Source organism: Vombatus ursinus, unplaced genomic scaffold, assembly GCF_900497805.2.
Source record: "Vombatus ursinus unplaced genomic scaffold, bare-nosed wombat genome assembly UNPS02010461.1, whole genome shotgun sequence".
NCBI classification, from domain to species: domain Eukaryota; kingdom Metazoa; phylum Chordata; class Mammalia; order Diprotodontia; family Vombatidae; genus Vombatus; species Vombatus ursinus.
Genome location: NW_020950239.1, coordinates 9,462,861 through 9,481,880, shown reverse-complemented (window position 1 = coordinate 9,481,880; position 19,020 = coordinate 9,462,861). Strand labels below are relative to the sequence as shown.

The 19,020-nt window shown below is 43.3% G+C and overlaps 1 protein-coding gene and 2 long non-coding RNA genes across 3 annotated transcripts in view; 2 read left to right on the top strand and 1 right to left on the bottom strand.

The window, feature by feature from the left end:
* The first annotated feature begins 4,391 nt into the window (after positions 1 to 4,391).
* Positions 4,392 to 11,053, top strand: LOC114037538. Its single transcript, XR_003568459.1, has 3 exons — positions 4,392 to 4,412; positions 4,555 to 4,658; positions 9,641 to 11,053. It is a non-coding gene; the product is annotated as an uncharacterized LOC114037538 (long non-coding RNA).
* On the bottom strand, positions 6,809 to 13,464 carry LOC114037537. Its single transcript, XR_003568458.1, has 3 exons — positions 12,970 to 13,464; positions 11,882 to 11,949; positions 6,809 to 8,194 (listed from the first exon to the last, which is right to left on the bottom strand). It is a non-coding gene; the product is annotated as an uncharacterized LOC114037537 (long non-coding RNA).
* Positions 13,465 to 14,126: 662 nt separating this feature from the next.
* The window catches only part of COPS4 (COP9 signalosome subunit 4), a 30,407-nt gene continuing 25,513 nt past the window's right edge, over positions 14,127 to 19,020 (top strand). Inside the window, exon 1 of the mRNA XM_027854523.1 lies at positions 14,127 to 14,223. Within this exon, the coding sequence (XP_027710324.1) occupies positions 14,150 to 14,223 (74 nt within the window). The 5' untranslated portion in view covers positions 14,127 to 14,149. The remainder of the gene's footprint in view (positions 14,224 to 19,020) is intronic.

Below are 19,020 nucleotides of genomic sequence, written 5' to 3'. Positions count from 1 at the left end.
GGGGCCTCTGCGCCTTTCCTTTTATTCTCTTCTGAACTTGTTACAATCTAACTTCTAACCTCATCATCCCACTGAAACTGTTTTCTCCAAAGTTACCAATGATCTCTTAATTGACAAATATAATGACCTTCTTCAGTTCTTGTCTTTTTTGACCTCTCTGTAGCCTTAGGCACTGTCAACTCACCCCTTTTCCTTGATACGCTCTTCTCTCTGGGTTTTCATGACACTATTCTCTATGGCCCGTCTTCTCCTATCACTCCTTCTCGGTCTCCTTTGCTGCATCTTCATCTGGGTCACACACACTAACCGTGGGTCCCTCAGGGCTCTCTTCTCTTCTCCATCTATACCATTTCAGTGGGTGATCTCATCAACTCTCATGGATTCATCTATCACCTCTATACAGATGATTTTCAGATTGTTTCGTCTTGACCTAACCTCTGTGCTGGGCTCCAGTCTAGCATCTCCAACGGTCTATTGGAAATCTCAAACTGGATGGCTCATCGACCTCTTAAGCTCAACATATCCAAAATGGAATTCATTGTTTTCCTCCCAAACCCTGTCCTCTTTCTAGCTTTCCTGTTGTCTCTTTTCCCTGCGGTCCAGTCTCCATTCAATGGTCAAACTGATCTTTCATAAGTACGAGTCTGACTGTGTCGCCTCCCTCCCCCAATTCGATAAACTCTGGATCCAGGCTCCTATTGCTTCCGGGATCAAATATCAAATCCTCTGTTTGGCCTTGCATAACCTGGCTACTTCTTATAGAATTCTTTTGCCTCACTCCACTCCCACATCCAGGTTCTCCACAATCCAGTGCCACTGGCCTCCTTGCAACGAGACCCTCTATCCCAACCCTGAGTGTGTCCACCACTGACTTCCCCCATGCTTGGAACTGTCTATTTCATCTGTTTTTTCCACTCCCTCAGTCCCCTCAGACTGATTCCCTGCCTCAGTTGCTCCCCTGGCTCTCATCCTTTCCTTCTCTGCCAGGGCGGATTCAGAGTCTGCTGCTTTATGTAGGGTTGGGGAAAAAAGGGAGGTCATTCTAGACTGAGTTCCTGTAACCTTGGGGGGTCCCTAACCTTGAGGCCACCACAGGCAGAAGGCATCTCCTACTCAGGTTGCTGGGCAGAATCAGTATTTGCTGCTTACTGACGATGGGAGGTGCATAGAGCATGAAGGGTACCAAATAGCAGAATATTCTAAGGAAAGTTCAGGCACTGGCCCGAGGGTTGCTGTCTATTGATTTTTATATCCTTGCAGGGAGGGGTCTCTGGTGAGGGAAGGATGCTGAGAGAGCCCTTTAAGGATGAATGTTCTCTGTTGTTAATTCATAAGGCTTTTATCTTGTCACAGTTCTTTTTGGTCCTGTGAATTCAGCTATAATTTCTCTACATCTGGTGCAAAACTCCCCATTTGTGGGGGTGGAAGGGGGGGTAGATTGGAGGGGGGAGAGTTAATGGAGAATGGAGAAATGGGCCATCTTGTGAGTCATGTGCCCTGAAAGTCCCTATTCTTAATTACTTCTTAATATACTTATATACTTAATTACTTCTTAATATGCATTAGATACTTAGTAAAGGTCAAATGACTTTTGTACTCTTTTTGTCTAGACCTAAGAGTCACTAGGGCAGCTAGGTGGCACAGTGGATAGAGTGCTGGGCCTGGAGCCAGGAACTCATGTTCATGAGTTCAAATCTGGACTTATACACTTACTAGCTGTGTGACCCTGGGCAAGTCACTTAACCCTGTTTGCCTCAGTTTCCTCATCTGTAAATTGAACTGGAAAAGGAAATGGCAAACCACTCTAGTTTCTTTGCCAAGAAAATCCCAAATGGGGTCATGAAAGAGTCAGACACAACTGAAAACAACTGGATAACAACAACAGAGTCACTAGTCCAAGAAGCAAAGAGGCAATGTGGTACAATGGGAAAGACAGCTGGATCTAGAGACAGGACATGAGTTCAAATCGCACCTCTGTTATCACTATGTTCTTGGTCAAGTTCCTTACCGTTTCTGGTCCTGTTTCCCCATCTGTAAAACAAGAGTCTTGTACACAGACGACCTTTTGAATTCTGAATCTATGCTCTTGTAAATGGTACATGTGGTGTTACAAGAAGACTTCCTTATATTCTGGGCTCACATTCATTACCAGCACAGTGTTTGTGATTTCTGTGAGGCTTTGGAAGGTTGTTTGTTTGACAAGGAAAGGGCGGAGCATTCCCTCCCTCCATCCCCTAGCTTGCTTCCATGAATGAGAGTGTGACTGACTAACCAGGTCCAGGCAATCCTCTTCTCCTCCCATTAGGTAGGGCCTCTCTAGTCACTGGCCTTGACTCTACCCTAATTGAAAGATTTCTATGCACTTGCATGATGGGGGAGGAAAACAATGGAGAGTAAGAATATTACAGTACTCATTAGCTCCCCAGTTCCTTCTTGATCTGTAAGTCCAAAGTCATTGTGTAGAGCTTTCTTGGCCATAGAATCATATGTACTAGGTAGAACCAGCTCCCTCCTGGTACAATGGGTGGGACCAGTGGCCATCCAACATAGGACTGCATTGTATAGTTCTGCCGTTGTCTCAACAATAAGGTGCCTTCAGTGGGCTGATTCTTTACTCTTTTATCATTGCCACCAACTGCCACACATAGGGCAGCTGAAGCAGGTAGGCCCCCAGAGGCAGCATGTGCCAGATAAGTTAAACCACCACCACCGCTTTGGCTGCCATCTTCCCTAAGACACTGATGGAAACAGCCTAGGATCTTGAGTAGTTATCACGAGTATTAGGAAGAAATTGTAATTTCACAGTAGGAGAAAATATTTCTCTAATATGCTTTCATGCAATAAATATTTATCGAATAAATTATAAAGAAAGAAAGATAAAAGAAAGAGAGAAAGAAAGAAACCACTCCTGTGGAGAAGTTCCAGCAGGTGCTACAGCCATAGCTGCTGAAGACCCAGAAAATAAAGTTCTTGTCACTGTCAAATGGTTCAACATCAGGAACTGAAATGATTTTTATCAGTGGAAATGACATTCAAAAAGAGGCATTACCATCTGCCTTGCCTTACTGCTGCACCCATAGGACCTTCTCATCTGACTTGCTGCTGAAACCAACAAGGACAGCATCTTGTGACAGTCCTCTGGCATAAGGGAGGACAGAGATGCCCCTTCTGACTCTCACTTTCTAGGACTGGGCTTAGAGTGCCCAAGCCCCTACCAGAGGTACAACTGTCAGAAAGGAAAGGCCTTGTCCAGAGACTGGTTTATGTCTAAGGAAAGGACCATAGGCCAGGCAGAGATGGGGGTGGGGAGGGGAATCCCTTATTTAATTCTATTGCTGCGAATAATGTCATAACAAAAAAAGGCCAGCTTAATATTCAAGTTTTACTGACAAGTAATAGGAAAGAGTGGGAGATGAAGGGGAAGGGAAGAAGAGGAGGAAAGGTCCCAATATACAATTCAGACATATATTTATTAACATAGAATAAAACTCACACAAGAGTGACACTGTGTTGGGGAGCATGGGGACATATTCAAGTGACCATTCATGTGGGAAAGCTTGGTCCCAAAGGACCATCATGCTCCCGAGGACAGGAGATGGGCTTTCAGGGAGGGGTAGTGCGCTCCCCAGTATCCCTCTGAGAGTGGGATACTTAAACTCTGATCTTGGTGGCTTCCTGGAGCTGGCCAATTTGCATATCAAGGTTCAAGGCACATAGGGGATTTTTGAGGTACGCAGGTGCAGGGGCAAAAGATAAACTGGTAGTTGGCAAGATATTATTTTTGGATGCACAGCTGTATAAACTTTAAAATATTACTGCCAGGATTTTTCCATGGCCTGATTTCATAGCAATGGTTTCCCTGCATAGATTCTATGAACTATAACCTTCTTTAAGGGGAGACTGTCATGGTGGTCTCAAGACCACTAGGCTTTATCTTACAACATATGTTGCCTCCCCCATTTTGGAATGGGAGCTCCTTGACAGCAGGGGATGGCTCCCTCCTCTGTTTGGATCCACAATGCTTAGCTCAGTGCTTTTGCATATTTCTGGTTACTGTTCAGTTGTTTTCTGTTGTGTCTGACACGATTATTCCTGATACAAAGTGGTTTGCCATTTCCTTCTCCAGCTCATTTTACAGATGAGGCAACTGAGGCAAACAGGGTTAAGTGACTTGCCCAGGGTCACACAGCTAGAAAGTGTCTGAGGTCAAATCTGAACTCAGTAAAATGGATGAGTCTTCCCAACTCTAGTCTGGACACTCTATGCACTATGGCGCCACCTAGCTGCCCCTTTGCACATTTGGTACTTACTAAATACTTCATTTGAATATTCATTCATTTTTCATTGTATAACTTGTCTCAGTCCCTGATCACTTATCTCTTCTTTTTGCACATACAGCTGATGCAAACAAGGTTGGTTCAGTTCACTAGCACCAAGGTTCATGATCTCCCAGCATATAGTTTGATGAAAATCCCAGACTTTTAGAAATGTACTGCCATGTGCTTGTAATCCAGCCCTTGCAGTGTTTCACGTGACTTTTGCTCCTTTTTTTAGGTATCACCAACACTTTGGAACAAGGCTCCTGCATCCATCATAGTCTTCCCTGACTAGTGGCGAATACTGAATTTGCAGTTGGCTCATGCTACCACCCATCGCTGGTAAGCATCATCTAATAGCATTAGTCAGTCCATGTCAGTGAGTCACTCTAAGCTCTCACTTGCAGATTCCTGAGACCTTGCCCTAAAGGTTTGCCACTATCCTGAAGAGGTTTGTGGGGTCTCTGTTCTCCATCCATCAGTCTGAGCTCCTTCTGTTGTGTTCCCAATTTTTTAGAGGCTCACTGACTAGGATTCTGATTCATTTTAGCCTCTTAACATTGGATCAGCTTTTACAGAGGAACGTTTACTTCAGAGGTATTATAAGAACCAACATATACACATTTCCCCCAACATTTGGGAAGCATAATCCCCCATACCACAAGTCTCCCAAGAAGGGGAATGGGCTCATATCTTAACTCATTTCCTATCTAGCATTAGTCCCTCCAATTCAAGTCCAAAGCCCACCCCTGAGTTATCCTCCTGGCTCCTCAGAACTTCTCTGTTGGGTTGGCTATAGCATTTGGCCTCAAATCCTGGGCTTGGAGATGCCCGTGACTTGAGCTCTAGAGACAGTGATTCCATTCCTTTGCACCCAGAGCTGAAAAGGACAGACATAAAAACCACCAAATCCCTAAGCCTGTTTCTTGGGACTTGAGATAAATTATTATTTTCTGTTCTATTAATATCCAATTATTAAACTAGGATCCAGTTTTTTCATCCTTTATTTCCTCATTTAGGGCCCAGCCCCTATATGTCAGCTGATTGATGAAATTGTCCAGATTTTCAAGGAACATGCTCCTGGATCTCTCAACTAGAAGACCTTACTTCTGTTAAAAGTGTAACAGAATCTAATCTAGGTGCCCCAATGCAGTGAGCCCATGGCCTCGCACTCCTCTATTGGAGTTTAGGATGACCTGGCTCATGAAAGACAAAACCAACCAGAGAGGTCTGGGTGGAGGCAGCTGAGTCTCATGATCAAGCCATATTCTCAGCAGGAGGAGCTGAAGACTCTTTAGCCCACTCCCTCATTAATTGCTCACCAATCAGGGTTCATTTTCACCTGTCAGGGCACCCCCTTTTCCAAAACTACATTAAGGCTTCCTGTCTCAGCACGTCTTTGTATTTGGTTACTGACCATCAATTTTTTGATTATTAACTAGCCTAATTAATAGGCTATTAATTACCCAGAAACTCTGTCTCTTGGGTTTTTCATTCATCACAGACCATATGGCCTAAAAAGGGAGAAAGGGAGGTAGCCCTCAGGCCTTCCCTGCCCCGGCCTCCCCCTTACTACCTGCATTCACTGACTGTGGGTGAGTCATTCTGTGGATATAAATACCAGAAAGAGAGGGACAGCGCTTGGTCAGGTAGATAGAAAGATGCAGCCAGTGAAAAGAAGCTACTCCCAGTGGTGGGTCACCACAAAATGTCCACACGTGGGCCAGTTCTCCTGGCTTCCAGAAGCAGGTCCCTCCTATGTGGGTGACTCCAACTTAGGTAGTATTTACCAAATTCTCACTGTTGTTGCTTGGTTGTTTATCAGTCGTGTCTGATTCATTTGGGGTTTTCTTGGCAGAGGTACTGGAGTGGTTTGCCATTTCTTTCTCCAGCTCATTTTACAGATGAGGAAACTGAGGTAAACAGTGACTTGCCCAGGGTCACACAGCTAGTAAGTGTTGTGTCTGGGGTCACATTTGAACTCAGGTCTTCCTTACTCCAGGGCTGGTGCTCTATCCACTGTACCACTTAGCTGCTCCCTTGTATTCTTAAAATATATATTTTTTTATTTTGAAATGAACAAACATCGAATGAAATGGGAATTTTCATATACATGGTATAACAACAAAAAAAGGACACTATACACAAAACTGGGGATCTCTCATTTACAGCTTTTCTTTTAAAATATATAATAAATTCAACACTACATATATATTTTACCAAAAATCCTAATTTGCTTTTCAAAAAATTTCTAGCTATATTTTCTTAGTTTTCAAATAAACAAGATTTCAATTTAAAACATTAACATAAAAAATAAAATAAAAAATAAAAAACATTAACATTCTAGTGAAAAACAAAAAAAGATTGCATTTTGTCAGTAATTTAAAATACTTTTTGTGAGGTTACATTCTGTATTTACTGCAGTGTGAATATATATACATACATATATGATTTAGAGTCCTTTACATAGCTTTACTAGCTTATAACTGCAATAAGACTTTTGGGACACCCTGTATGAGTTTTTGGTTTGTTTTTATTCCTCCCAAGTTACAAAGACTTCTTGGGGTGTTTTTATAATACATTTTATTGATGTGATATTGCATGTGCCTTAAAAAATGTCTTCTTTTTCTATTCCGTGTTTCATTGGTATACCTGGCAGGGCATATTTGGGTTGCTGTTTTTTTCCACATCAATACAAATCCTGAGTAGATTTTTAACAGGTCCCTGCAGCCCTTTCCCTCCTCCCTTCTCCTCCCCTCCCCTCCCCTCTTCTCTCCCTCTCTCTTGCCCTGGCTGGGGCAGCAATGTCTCAGCAGCCCTGAGTCCAGCTGAAAAGGACTTTAGAAAGACCTGCTGCTGAAGTCACTCTCCGCGTTTGCGAGGGACGGGCTGACCTCATTCCCTGGCCCCATCTCCTGTCCATGATGTGGACCTCTGCTACCGCAGCACTCGAGCTCTAAGCAGAGGGGACGCGGCCGATCCATCATACTTGTCATGAACGGGTGTTAACGTGCTAATTAAAGCAGCAATCAACCAACTTTAAAGAACAGAAAACTTCAGATCAGCCTCTGCCCCCCTCCAAGAGGGGAGAGTCAGATCGGAAACGGAGCCCAGGCGCAGCCCTGCCTTTCTTAGATGCCTGGGAAAGCAAAGTGCGGCCAGCCTCCTCCGTTTCCAGCCTCCCCTTTCCTGCGGGGGTGCCCGTAGATGAAGGAAGGAGGTGACGTGGCGGCCGGAGGCATCCCCATATGCATCTGCCTTCACGCTCCCCCTGGCCACCCTCAAGTCCCCAACTCCCCAGCCAGCCTTCCTTCTGTCTCTGCTCTGCCTTCGGCCTCACCCGCTGAACCTCCTCCCTGTCTTGGACCCATCACCTTTTGACAGCCAGCCCTGAGGTTCTTGCAGTCTGCACAACTTCAGCTCACAGCATAAAACTGCTGTGAGTCACCGAGGGATCCAACCCGTCAGATGAAGGGAAAAAAAAGAATCTTGCCAGAATAACCCCTGTTTATTCCTTTATTTTGCATCCCAGCATTTTTGTTTGTCTTACATCATTCTGTCTGTTCAGAGGTTTCACCGTGATCATTTTCACATTATTTGCATGCATATAAATGTTTTGGATTTTAATTTTTTATAATTCCAAACTTGACAAATATCAAGAAATACAAACAATTACATACATAACTGTGTATGGAAAATCAAATCTATTAAGTACAGGTTGCTTTTTTTAAAAAAATTATAACGTATAGTAAAATCAGCATGTTAGTTCCAAGGCTGCTCTGCTCGTGTGTTTCTTAATTTCCATGTTCTCTTCCTTGCATTTAAAACGTTTCATCGATTCCCTTTTCCTTCTTTCCTTTTTTCATGATTTTTAGCCTCTTGTAACAAATAAAAATAGACAAGTAAAACAAATGCACAGATTGGTCATGTCTGAAAATGTTACACACCTCTATTTTATTTTTTCAATTAACCTTGTTCTCCAAAAAGTACAAGAAATGGCCACATTTTATTCTTTTGTATCTCTAGAGTTTGTTGCAATACTTTATACACAACATAGGCATTTAAGAGATACTGGTTAACTGTCACAGCTGGAAAACAAGTCATTAGACATTAGGGGCCCAGGTGGCTCAGCTGAGGGGAGAATAACTCATATTTTCAAAGCTAGTCAACTGTAAGAGGTTCAGGCATAGTAACAGTTATATTCCATCACCTTTAGAGGTCATGTGGTACAGTGGAAAGAACCCAGCTCATATAATTAGGTTCAAATAAAGCCCTTGACAGTTTCCTTATCTGTGTAACCATACACAAATCAATTAATCATCCTCTTGGGTAAAATGGAGGTGTTCGTCCCTTCCTACAACCCTCTGATCTGTGCCCAATACTATTTGTAGTTGTGGAATCTAAGATCTCCTCATATCCCCTTGTAAGCTACTTCAGCAGAGAAAAGTTTGTATCATTAATCATCTGTGGATTTCAATGATCACGTTTTTCCCATTCAAATTACCAGATAACTAAGAACTGGTTACATTTCCCTTCTGGTTTAAAAATATACAATAATTGCATTTTAATAAACAAGAATGGCCCAAATAAATAACTGACTGATTTATAAGATATATGCTATGACTTCTAGGGCTGTATCCCAAAGAGATCACAAAAATGGGAAAAGGACCCATATGTACAAAAATATTTATAGCAGCTGTTTTGGCAAAGAATTGGAAATTGAGAGGATGCCCATCAATTGGGGAATGGCTGAAGAAGTTGTGGTATATAAATGTAATGGAATATTATTGTGCTATAAGAAATGATGAGTAGGCAGACTTCAGAAAAACCTGGAAAGACTTGTATGGTCTGATGCTGAGTGAAGTGAGCAGAACCAGGAGAATGTTGTACACAGTAATAGCCTTGTTGTACGATAACTAATCTTGACAGACTTAACCCTTCTCAGCAATATAAGGATCTAAGATATCTCCAAAAGTCTCATGATGGAAAATGCTATCCATATCCAAAGAAAAAACTATGGAGTTTGAATGCAGATTGAAGCATACTATTTACTCTTTCTTTTTCTTCTGTTTTGTTCTGTTTCTTCTTTCTTGTGGTTCTTCCTATTGGTTCTAATTCTTCCTTACAACACAACTAATGTGAAAATACGTTTCATAGGAATGTATACGTATAGTCTATATGAGATTGTGTGACGTCTTGGGGAGGGAGGTGGGGAGGGAGGGGGAGAAAAATTTAAAACTCAAAAGCTTATGGAAGTGACTGTTGATAAATCAAAATAAATTAATAAAAAAAGATTTATGCTATGGTGTTTATTTTTATAACAGGGGACTAACTGGTACATGTGCAGAGTGCCTCCAATAGGGGAGTTGCTTCAGCGAGAATCATAATCATTAGTCTTGGAGAGACTTTGGAGCAGCATGCACAGACATTCTGTAGCTGGTTCGGATCTGCTAAGAACATGGTGAACAGAGTGATGCCCCACTTGGATGTGAACTAGGTATAACCAATGGTATGCAGAAACTGTGCCACCTGAGTCTACTCTCCCTAGAAACCAAAGTGATTATTAGGGAGAGTGTGCCCTGCAAGGTGCTGCAAGGGGGAAAGTGTTTGTATTTCTGTTCTTGCTATATCTTCAAAGTACATCTTTCTCTAAAAATTGTTACCTGGTGACATGGAACTGGAGTGCCGATCAGTCACTGACAGCTAGCAGTAGAGGGAGACAACCAGTGGGGTCAAGCTAGTGGCAATAGAGAAGAGACAACCAGCCCCTTGGGGGGTACCCCTACAACAGCGAGGGGGCAATGGAGTCATTTTGACTCTGGGAGAGTAGGCCAAACTGTATTTGCTACTAGCCTCTAAGCACCTATAGTTAGGACAAGCTAAAAATATTTCACGGCCTCACTATTATCTTTTCGAATTCTTTTTTTTAAAAATCGAGTTATATTAGTTACTTAGCCAGAAGGTGACAGTAGAGAGGACCTAGACAGAAAAAGCAAAGGCTGCATGGTGTATATCCTATGAGGAGATTCCTTCCATTTTGGAACAGGCTAGACTAGAAGGGTCCCAACATCTTTTCAGCTCTAGAGGTAGCACCCTCTGATCTGCATGCAATCGAGGAACTGTCTTGTTCTTTTCGGGCCCAGAGGCAGCCCTAGAGCATTGGATGAAAACTGCAAAGGGGGAAATTGAGGCCTGATGTAAGGAATGACCTTCTAACAATTACAGCTATCCCAAAGTAGGATGGCCTCCCCCAGGAGGGAATGGTTGCCCATCACTAGATTTCTTCAAGCAGAGGCTGCTCAGAATGACCACTGGGGCGTTTTAATGAGTATTCTTTGATGACTTAGTTTGCGCTAAGTGTTAAGCTGCTATAGTTCCTTCCAACTCTGAGATTCTGGGAAATATATTAAAAGTTTCCTAAAGCACATGGAAAAGGAAATGTGCACATGTGCAATATACAGTATGTTGTCTCATCCATACCCTGTAAATCCCCGGATTTTGTGGCCCCAGAACTAGCACAATGCAGAGCACAGCAGCTGTTTTGATTTACAGGTCACCAGTTCAAAGAGAACATGAGATGGAGTTTCCTTCTTCACTCAGGGCAAGAAGCAGGAACACACAGAGACAGCCTACGCTTTCTGTGCCACAGCACTAACAACAACTTCATTTATATGGCATTTCTAGGTTTGCAAAGCGTGTCACAAATATTATCTCATCTGAGTCTCACAACCACCCAGGGAGGGAGGTGCTGTTATTGTCTCCATTTTACAGATGAGGAAGCTGGGGCAGGCAAAGGTGAAGTGACCTGCCCAGGGTCACATAGCTTTAGTAGGGCTGTTTTTTAACTCAGATATTCCTGACTCCAGGTCTAGCATTATATTCACTGTGCCACCTCAAATTCTAGCGGTGTTATGCAAAGAAGAAAAACAAAAAAGGCTCTGAGTTGGCTGGGTGTGGGGGATGCCAGCTTTAGACTTTGGCCTCAATCCTAGCAGTGAGGTGCTAGAGGGTATTCTAGATATGGAGTCAGGAAAGACCCGAATTTGAATCTGGCCTCAGACATTACTACCTGCATGACCATGGACAAATCATTGAACCTCTTTCAGTCTCAGTTTTCCTCTTCTGTAAAATGGAGCCAAAAATAGCACTTGCCTTACAATATTGTGAGAATCACATGAGATAATGTATACATGGTACTTTGCAAACCTGGTTACTGTTCGCCTTTGTTTTTGAAAAGGACTGATGACAACATGGATGATACCCTGGCTTGCCCATTTACTGGATTTAAATGAGGCAGACTTGTACAAAGTTGTTAGCCTTACTCTCTCTTTCAGAGTCATCAAAGTCTAGTGGCAAGACAAAGGTCAAGATGACCTGGGATACAGTGGATAACCTCGGTGTCTCTGATGTCTGACCAAGCTCTAATCACTCCACAGTACCCGTTTCAGCCACTTTCCTGGTTGTTTGGACAAATTGTTCTCATCTGCCCATTCTGCTGGGGGAAGTCTTCACGTGCTTGGGGTAGCCATACCTCTAACTCACTGATGGGATGGCCTGTCAGTTACCTTCAATCTGGTTTAGCCCGTCTTTTTCAGTGGGGTGTGGCCACAGTGCATGGTACAGCTTCTTGGAGCTACAGGTGAAAAAATGCAATTAGTCATAAATTGAAATGGTGGAGAGAAGAACTTAAAAGGGGTTTAGAAGGAAAGGAATAAAGAGTAAAAACCTGGAATCGAGGGCAGAGAAAGGGAAAGAAAAGAGCTGCAACAGAGAGGAGACAGGCTATTTCATCTATAAATTACAAGAGTCAAACTCCCCTTTTACTCACTTTATTTGTAAAGAGCAGGGTGGGAGCAAAGAGAAAAAAGTGTCAAGAAAATAAGTTGGAGAGAAATAAACATTTAACATGAATATGAACAGGATGAATTCACTCAATAAAATGGAAGAGGACAGCAAAATGAATTAGAAAAAAAAGGATCCAACAATGTGTAAACACACACTTGAAACATAAAAATTCTCATAGAGTTAAAATTAGGGGTTGAAGCAAAATCTATTATACTTCTCCAGAATTAAAAAAAAAAGTTCACGATTTCAGATAAGGCTGTAGTAAGTATAGACATAGTAGAAACAGATAAACAGGGAATTTATATTGTGCTTGAAGGGACCATGGATAATAAATCAACTTCAGTATTTAATATGCATGTACCTAATAGCATATCATCTAAATATTTAAAGAAAAAGTTAATTGGAGAGAGATAGTAAATAGATAATAAGTAGGTAAGTGATGAGAAAACTACGCCGCAGCCTTGCAGAAACTAGGTCTATAACACCTGACACTATATACCAAGATAAACTACAAATGGATACATGACCTAGAGTTAAGCACAACATAAATTAGAGGAGGGAAAAAAACTGCCTTTTAGATCTATGGAAAGAGGAAGAGTATATTAATATATAAGCATTAAGAGAGGCTCACACAATAGAAAATGAACAGTTTTGGTTGTATGAAATTAAAATTTTTGCATGAAAAAACCTAATGTGGTCAAAAACGAAAGAGAAGAAAACCATCACAAAGATGCATTGTCCAGCAGAACATATTCCAATACTGGCCTTGCCCAAAAATGTTTGCATCCTTATATTGTGAGTTCATTACCTTTGGCAGGAAGCAAGTAGTGTATTTCATTTTCAGTCTTCTGGACTCTTGGTTTATCATTGCATTGACCAGAGAGATCAGCTTTCAAAGTTGTTTTCCTCTGTAACATGGTCATTTATAAATTACTCTCCTATGTTTTACTTAGCTCTACTTTAGTTCATAGAGATCTCTTCAGTTTTCTTTGAACCTCTCCATTTCATCATTGCTTTGGGCACAATAATATTCCATTAAATTCCTATCATTTATTCACGAAATAGGAGGAAAGCTGCTTGGTTTCTAAATTTTGGTTACAACGAAAAGAGCTGCTATGAATATGTTTTGAACTTGAACGTTTTCTTCTTTCTTTGATTTCTTTGAGAAAGAGTCCCAGCAGTGATAAACGTGGGTTTCAGGTATAAAACACACATTTTAGTAACTTTCTGGGAATGGTTCCAAATTGCTTTCCAGAATGTCTGGAACAGTTCACAGCTCCACCAGAAGTGCACATGTCCCTGTTTTCCCACAACCCCTTCAGTTGATCATTTTCCTTTCTTTTCTTTTTTTAAATCTCTGCCAGTGTTCTGAGTGAGGTACATCCTCAAAGTTGCTTTAATTTGAATTTCTCTAATTATTAGTGAATTAGAGCTTTTTTTTTTCCTTGTGATTGTCGCTGGCTTGGATTTTTTTCCTTTGAAAACCGTTCACATCCTTTGACCACTCGTTTATTAGGGGATGGCTCTCATTCTTATACATTCAGTTCCTTATGGATCATGGCTATGAGACCTTGATCAGAGAAACGTGCTGCAAAGATTTTTTTTTTTTTTGCAAACCTTAAAGCGCCATTTAAGCGTGAAGGTTTATTACCGCTGTTGTTGTTACCCCACCTATGCCACCCACTGCCTCCTTCACCAGCTGTAAAATAAGGAGGGCCCTAAAACCCCATACTCCCTCTTCTTTTCTAAACAGGAACTCAACTAGCCGCCTGCCGCTGCCCCGCCCCGTTTTCCGGCTCCGCCCACACTTCCGGCGACGGGGAGGGGGAGAGAGAGGAGAAGAGAGACGCTCTAGCCTCCTCCCGGCTTCTCGATGGCACTTCCGGTCCCTCTGGCCGAACGCTGGAGGCTCGCACTCTTTCTCTCTTCCGGGAGAAAGCGTGACGTCCTTCGCCGGGGCTGGGGGTGGGGCCGGGGCCGGAGCAAAGATGGCGGCGGCGGTGAGACAGGATTTGGGCCAGCTTATGAACTCGAGCGGGTCTCACAAGGACCTGGCGGGCAAGTGAGTGCCGGTCGGGGGACGGGGCGGTGCGGGAAGAGCAGGAGGGCCTCGGGCGCGGCGGGCCGGCGGGCCGCGGCGGGTGTCGGAGGCGGGCCCCGCGGGGGCCTCGGGAGGCGTTGGGATGGGATGGGGTGGGTTGGGGGGAGGGGAGCGGGGCGCGCATGCGCGGCCTCCCGGCCGGCCCGGCCCGGGGCTCCCGGGGATGCTGAGCGAGCTCGGAGCGGGCCTCGGGCCGTCCGAAGACGTCGTGGTTGGGGCTAGGCTCTTTCCTGCGGTTTCCTGTATTTGTGCGCCGGCCCGCATCACCTCCCGCCCCCTCCTCCCTTTCCAGTCCATTTACACCTACCTTGTGCCCCCCTTCCCACCCCTGTACCCCGAGCTCTAGGAACATCGGCCCCTGGCTGGGGCTCTGACAGCGCCCGCCGTCTCCCGACTTCGTGACCCCCCCCCATGACCGTCTCCCGCCCTCCCTGGCTTCCCTCCGTTCTCAGCTGCCATCCTGCAGTCTCCACTTTATCTTGTCAGTATCTTATGTGTGCATGATGTTTTGCATGTTGTCTCTTCCATCAGAGCCGGGATCTTTCTTTCCTTCTTTTCTTTTTGCCTTTCTTTGTGCAGTAAGGTGCTTAATAAATGCTTCTTTGACTGACTGACTGACTGACTGACAGACTTCCCTGTATACTCATTCACTTCTGAATTGAGGGAAGGGATAATTCTGGCGGGATGGTCAGCAAAGTGTCAGCTGAGCCTACGCGGTCATTGAAATGGCTTGAAGATGGAAAGTAGCATTTCTTCCACTCGAGTAATTCTACCAGTAAAACATGCAAATCATGAAACATTTATGAAGCATCTGTTTTGTGCCAGGCACTATGCTAAGCACTGGGGATACAAAGAGAGTCAGAAGACAGCTCCTCAGGGAGTTTATAATCTAAAGAATCGTTTCCCTGAGAGTTGCTTAATCACCAGTTTACTACTTCCAAATCCCTGTTCTGGATGTTAGAAAAGACATAGGTCTGAAAAGGAAGGGGGGGGGGGGCAGGGGAGTAGTAGAAAAAACTCTGGATTTGGAGTCTGGGACCCTGGGTTCAAATTATGATTTTGCTCCCATTCAAGACCCTGGGTTCAAATTAAGATTTTGCTCGCATTCAAGACACATAACTGTTCCGAGTCTTTGTGTCCCCATCTGCAAAACGAAGGGGTTGGACTAGTTGACTTCCAAAGAGTCTTCCAGCTTTAAATCCTAATTGCTTTAAAGAAGCTTACAATCTGCTGGGGGATTACTGCATGTATAGAAATAAGTACCATCAATGATAGAATTCTTGGTGTTCTTAAAAGCTCAGCTTGTATTGAACTGCCTACCTGAGACTAAGACCCATTCCCCAGTGACTGACTAGTCAAAGGACATGAACAATTCTCAAATGAAGAATTGCAAACTATTAGCCATAGGAAAGAATGCTTCAAATCACTAATCATAAGAGAAATACAAATCAAAACAGTGCTAAGATTTCATCTCGTATCCAGGTAATTGGCAAAGGTGGCAAGAGATAGGAATAAATAATCAGTGTTGGAAGAAGTGAGGAAAGACAGGCATACTAATGCGCTGTTGATGGAGCTGCAAATTAGTACAGCCATTCTGGAAATTTGGAATTATACAAATAAAATGGTATATCCCAAGGAATTCATTGGTAAAGATAAAAAGCTCCATATACACCAAAATATTTGTAGCATCAATTTTTGTGTTAAAGAAGAGGAAACATAAGATTGCATACTTCAAAAAGATGTCCAGATCTGCTAGGGATAGCCAAAACACCAGAGGATAGAGTCAGGATTCAAAGTACTCTCGAGAGGCTAGAATGTTTGGTCAGGTCTAATAGTCTGAGATGTGATAGGGATGAATAGAAAGTCTTACATTTTAATTTAAAATGTAAACTGCACAAATATAAGGTGACAGAATGTGGTAGACTAGAAGAGGAACCAAAGCATTAGAGGAAATTTTAAAAATGATAACTATGAAACATAAAATCTTGATCTTTTCTGAGAAAGAGTAAAGGTAACAGATTGTTTTGCTGGATACTCATACGTGTGGACTGTCAACCCCCAAGATGGGGATTAGGGGGAGGACAGATACATGAGTCACTCGGGGTGACTTCCTGTGTGTGTTGAAGGAAGTCTCCAGTATGATGTCACTGGACTTCATGCTGGGGTCTTATGGTGCTGTTCCCTGTCAAGATTCTCCCAAAGGCATATTCAGCAAATTGTTTTGATATAGACTGGGACAGATTGACTATCTCATAGTAAATACCCCACTGTTACCTCGAAGATAAACAATTATTCATAGTGCAGTAAGTAAATCGGTGGGACACACATTGACTGAACAGTAATAATAACTGCTTCTCAGTAAATACCACTTTAGAATGTTAGGAAAGAAATCAATATTGTCAGAAAGTGAAATTACCAATAATTGGTTTTGTTGAGAACATGAGCGGCTTCCTATGCCCCGTAGGAATGAATAAATGTAAACATGAATCTCAGATATTTCCTCTAGTAAGTGTGAGCGTAGAGATTGTGTCAGCATATGAAAGTCCCCCTGTTAGGTCATGGGCCTGTAGACCCACGGGTAGGTAGAAGTTGTGATAGTGCACATACTTTTTTGAATAAAAGCCTGACTCACCTGTGACATTTTAAAACTTAAGTCAGTACGAGATAATTTCCCCATTCTTTTCTGATATTTTTCTACAGTTTATTATGCTTAGTTGCATAGCTTCTCCCCTCTATACAGTGTATAGTATAAATATATTAGAAGGGTGAAGAGTGCACAGTGATTTTGCTTTTGACAACAGTGAACTTTGGTATTTGTTCAGTGAGCATGAGGCACTTCATGTGTACCAGGCATCGTGCTAGGCACTCGGGATACGATATCAAAAAGGAAAGAGCCCCTACCACCAAGGACCTCATGTTTTATTGGTGGGAAAGAGCAGAAAAATAATGCAAAAGAGGTACAAAGGAATTTTGCAGAGGAAAAGACTAGCCTCTGGGGAGGGTTCAGAGCAGACCTGTTGTAGAAGGTGGTACTAGAGTGAGCTTTAGGAATCAGGGTAAGGTGGCAGTATGTATTAGGGTATAGGGCAAAGGCCTGGAGGCAGGAGTTAAATTGTTGTCTCCTAGGACCGAGTAGGCTAACTGGACTGGCATGTGGTTTGTGAAGGAGGAAGATGTGCAGGTCGTGCTAAACAAGTAGTTTATATTTTCTACTGGAGTCAAAAAGGATCCACCCAAGGTTCCTGAGCAAAGGGGTGACAGGGTCAGGCCTGGGCTTTAGGAATGTCACTTTGGGATGGATTTGGAGAGCGAGACAGACACTGGGGCCTGGGAAACTGAGGAAGCGGCTGCTGTAATGGCAGTGTGAGGAGAGGACAGATAGGGAAGATACTGCGGAGGTGGCACCCACCAGGCCTCCCAACTGGGGCTGTATGTGAGGAGTGATGCTGAGTTTGCAGACGTTGGTGGCTGGAAGAATGCAGGTGCCCTCAGTAGAAATCAGGAATTTGGGAGCAATGGGAAAGAGAATGAGTTTGGTTTTGGGCATGTTGATACCTACGGGATATTCAAGTCCTTCTCCCTTAGCGCCATTATTCCTCTTTTAGCCTTATCTCGTATTACTCCCTCCCACACAGCTGGACTGCTCCGACGTGTGCTGGACTCTCACCAAACATCCTCTCTTTCTTTCCTCCACCCCCACCTTCCACATCTCCCTGCCTACTGGCTTCTTCCCTGCTGCCTACAGACACGCCCATATCTCCCCAGTTCTTTAAAAAAACCTCACTTGACTCTGGCACTAATAATCCTTCTCTCCTTTCCCATTTTCATAAATGAAAAAACTGTCTGTACTTACTGCCTCCTCTTCCTCTCCTTCATCCACTTTTCAACCCCTTGCATTCTAGCTCTCTCCACAATTGTCGATGGTCTTTTAATTTCCTAATCCATTGACAATTAAAATTGGATTGATCCTAACCCTTCTTGGCCCCTCTGCAGCATTTTCCACTGTTGACTACCCTCTCCTCTTTGAGTTTTTGTGATGCTGCTCCCCCTGTCTTTCCTCCCCTGAAAAAGGTTCCCTCTTGCCTCTGGGTTATGATATACACTCGTCGGTTCGACATTTGAACCTTTGCACAAGCTGGCTGCGGCCCACTTTTCTCTACTTACTGCAGAACATACCTGTCCATGTGCTCTGTATTCTGGCCATGTTGTCCTTCCTGCTGTTCCCCATGCAGGTATTCCAGGTCCCATTGCCATACCTTCTACAGGCTGTCCCCCATGCCTAAGGTATACTTCTTCCTTATTAGAATTCCTAATTTCCTTCAAAACTCAGCTTCAATGCTGCCTCTTACAGAAGGTCTTTCTTACCTCTCCAGCTGTTAGTGCTGCCTTCTGAAGTTACCTGGTGTCCTTGTTGGGTCCCTAATGCATATACATAGTTTAGGTGATTAATAAGTGATTATAATAAATACTTGGAGTATGTACATTGATGAGATCACAGATGCGTTGGAGCAGTGCTTTGTATAGCTCTTTGGGCTGTGTATTTTATCTGAGCTTTGCTTAAGTTCCTAGCACAATTTTCTGGACACAACAGGCACTTAACGTACTTAGTGAAGAAGGCTCGCCTCATATACCCTGCTCGATCACATTTGGTATGTTTTGTTCAGTTGTGGATGTCTGCCATAATTCTGAACTGGGCCACCTTCTCTCTCTGTAGTATCCTGGTGAACTCTTCAGTTACCATGAGTTTGCTTCTCTCTG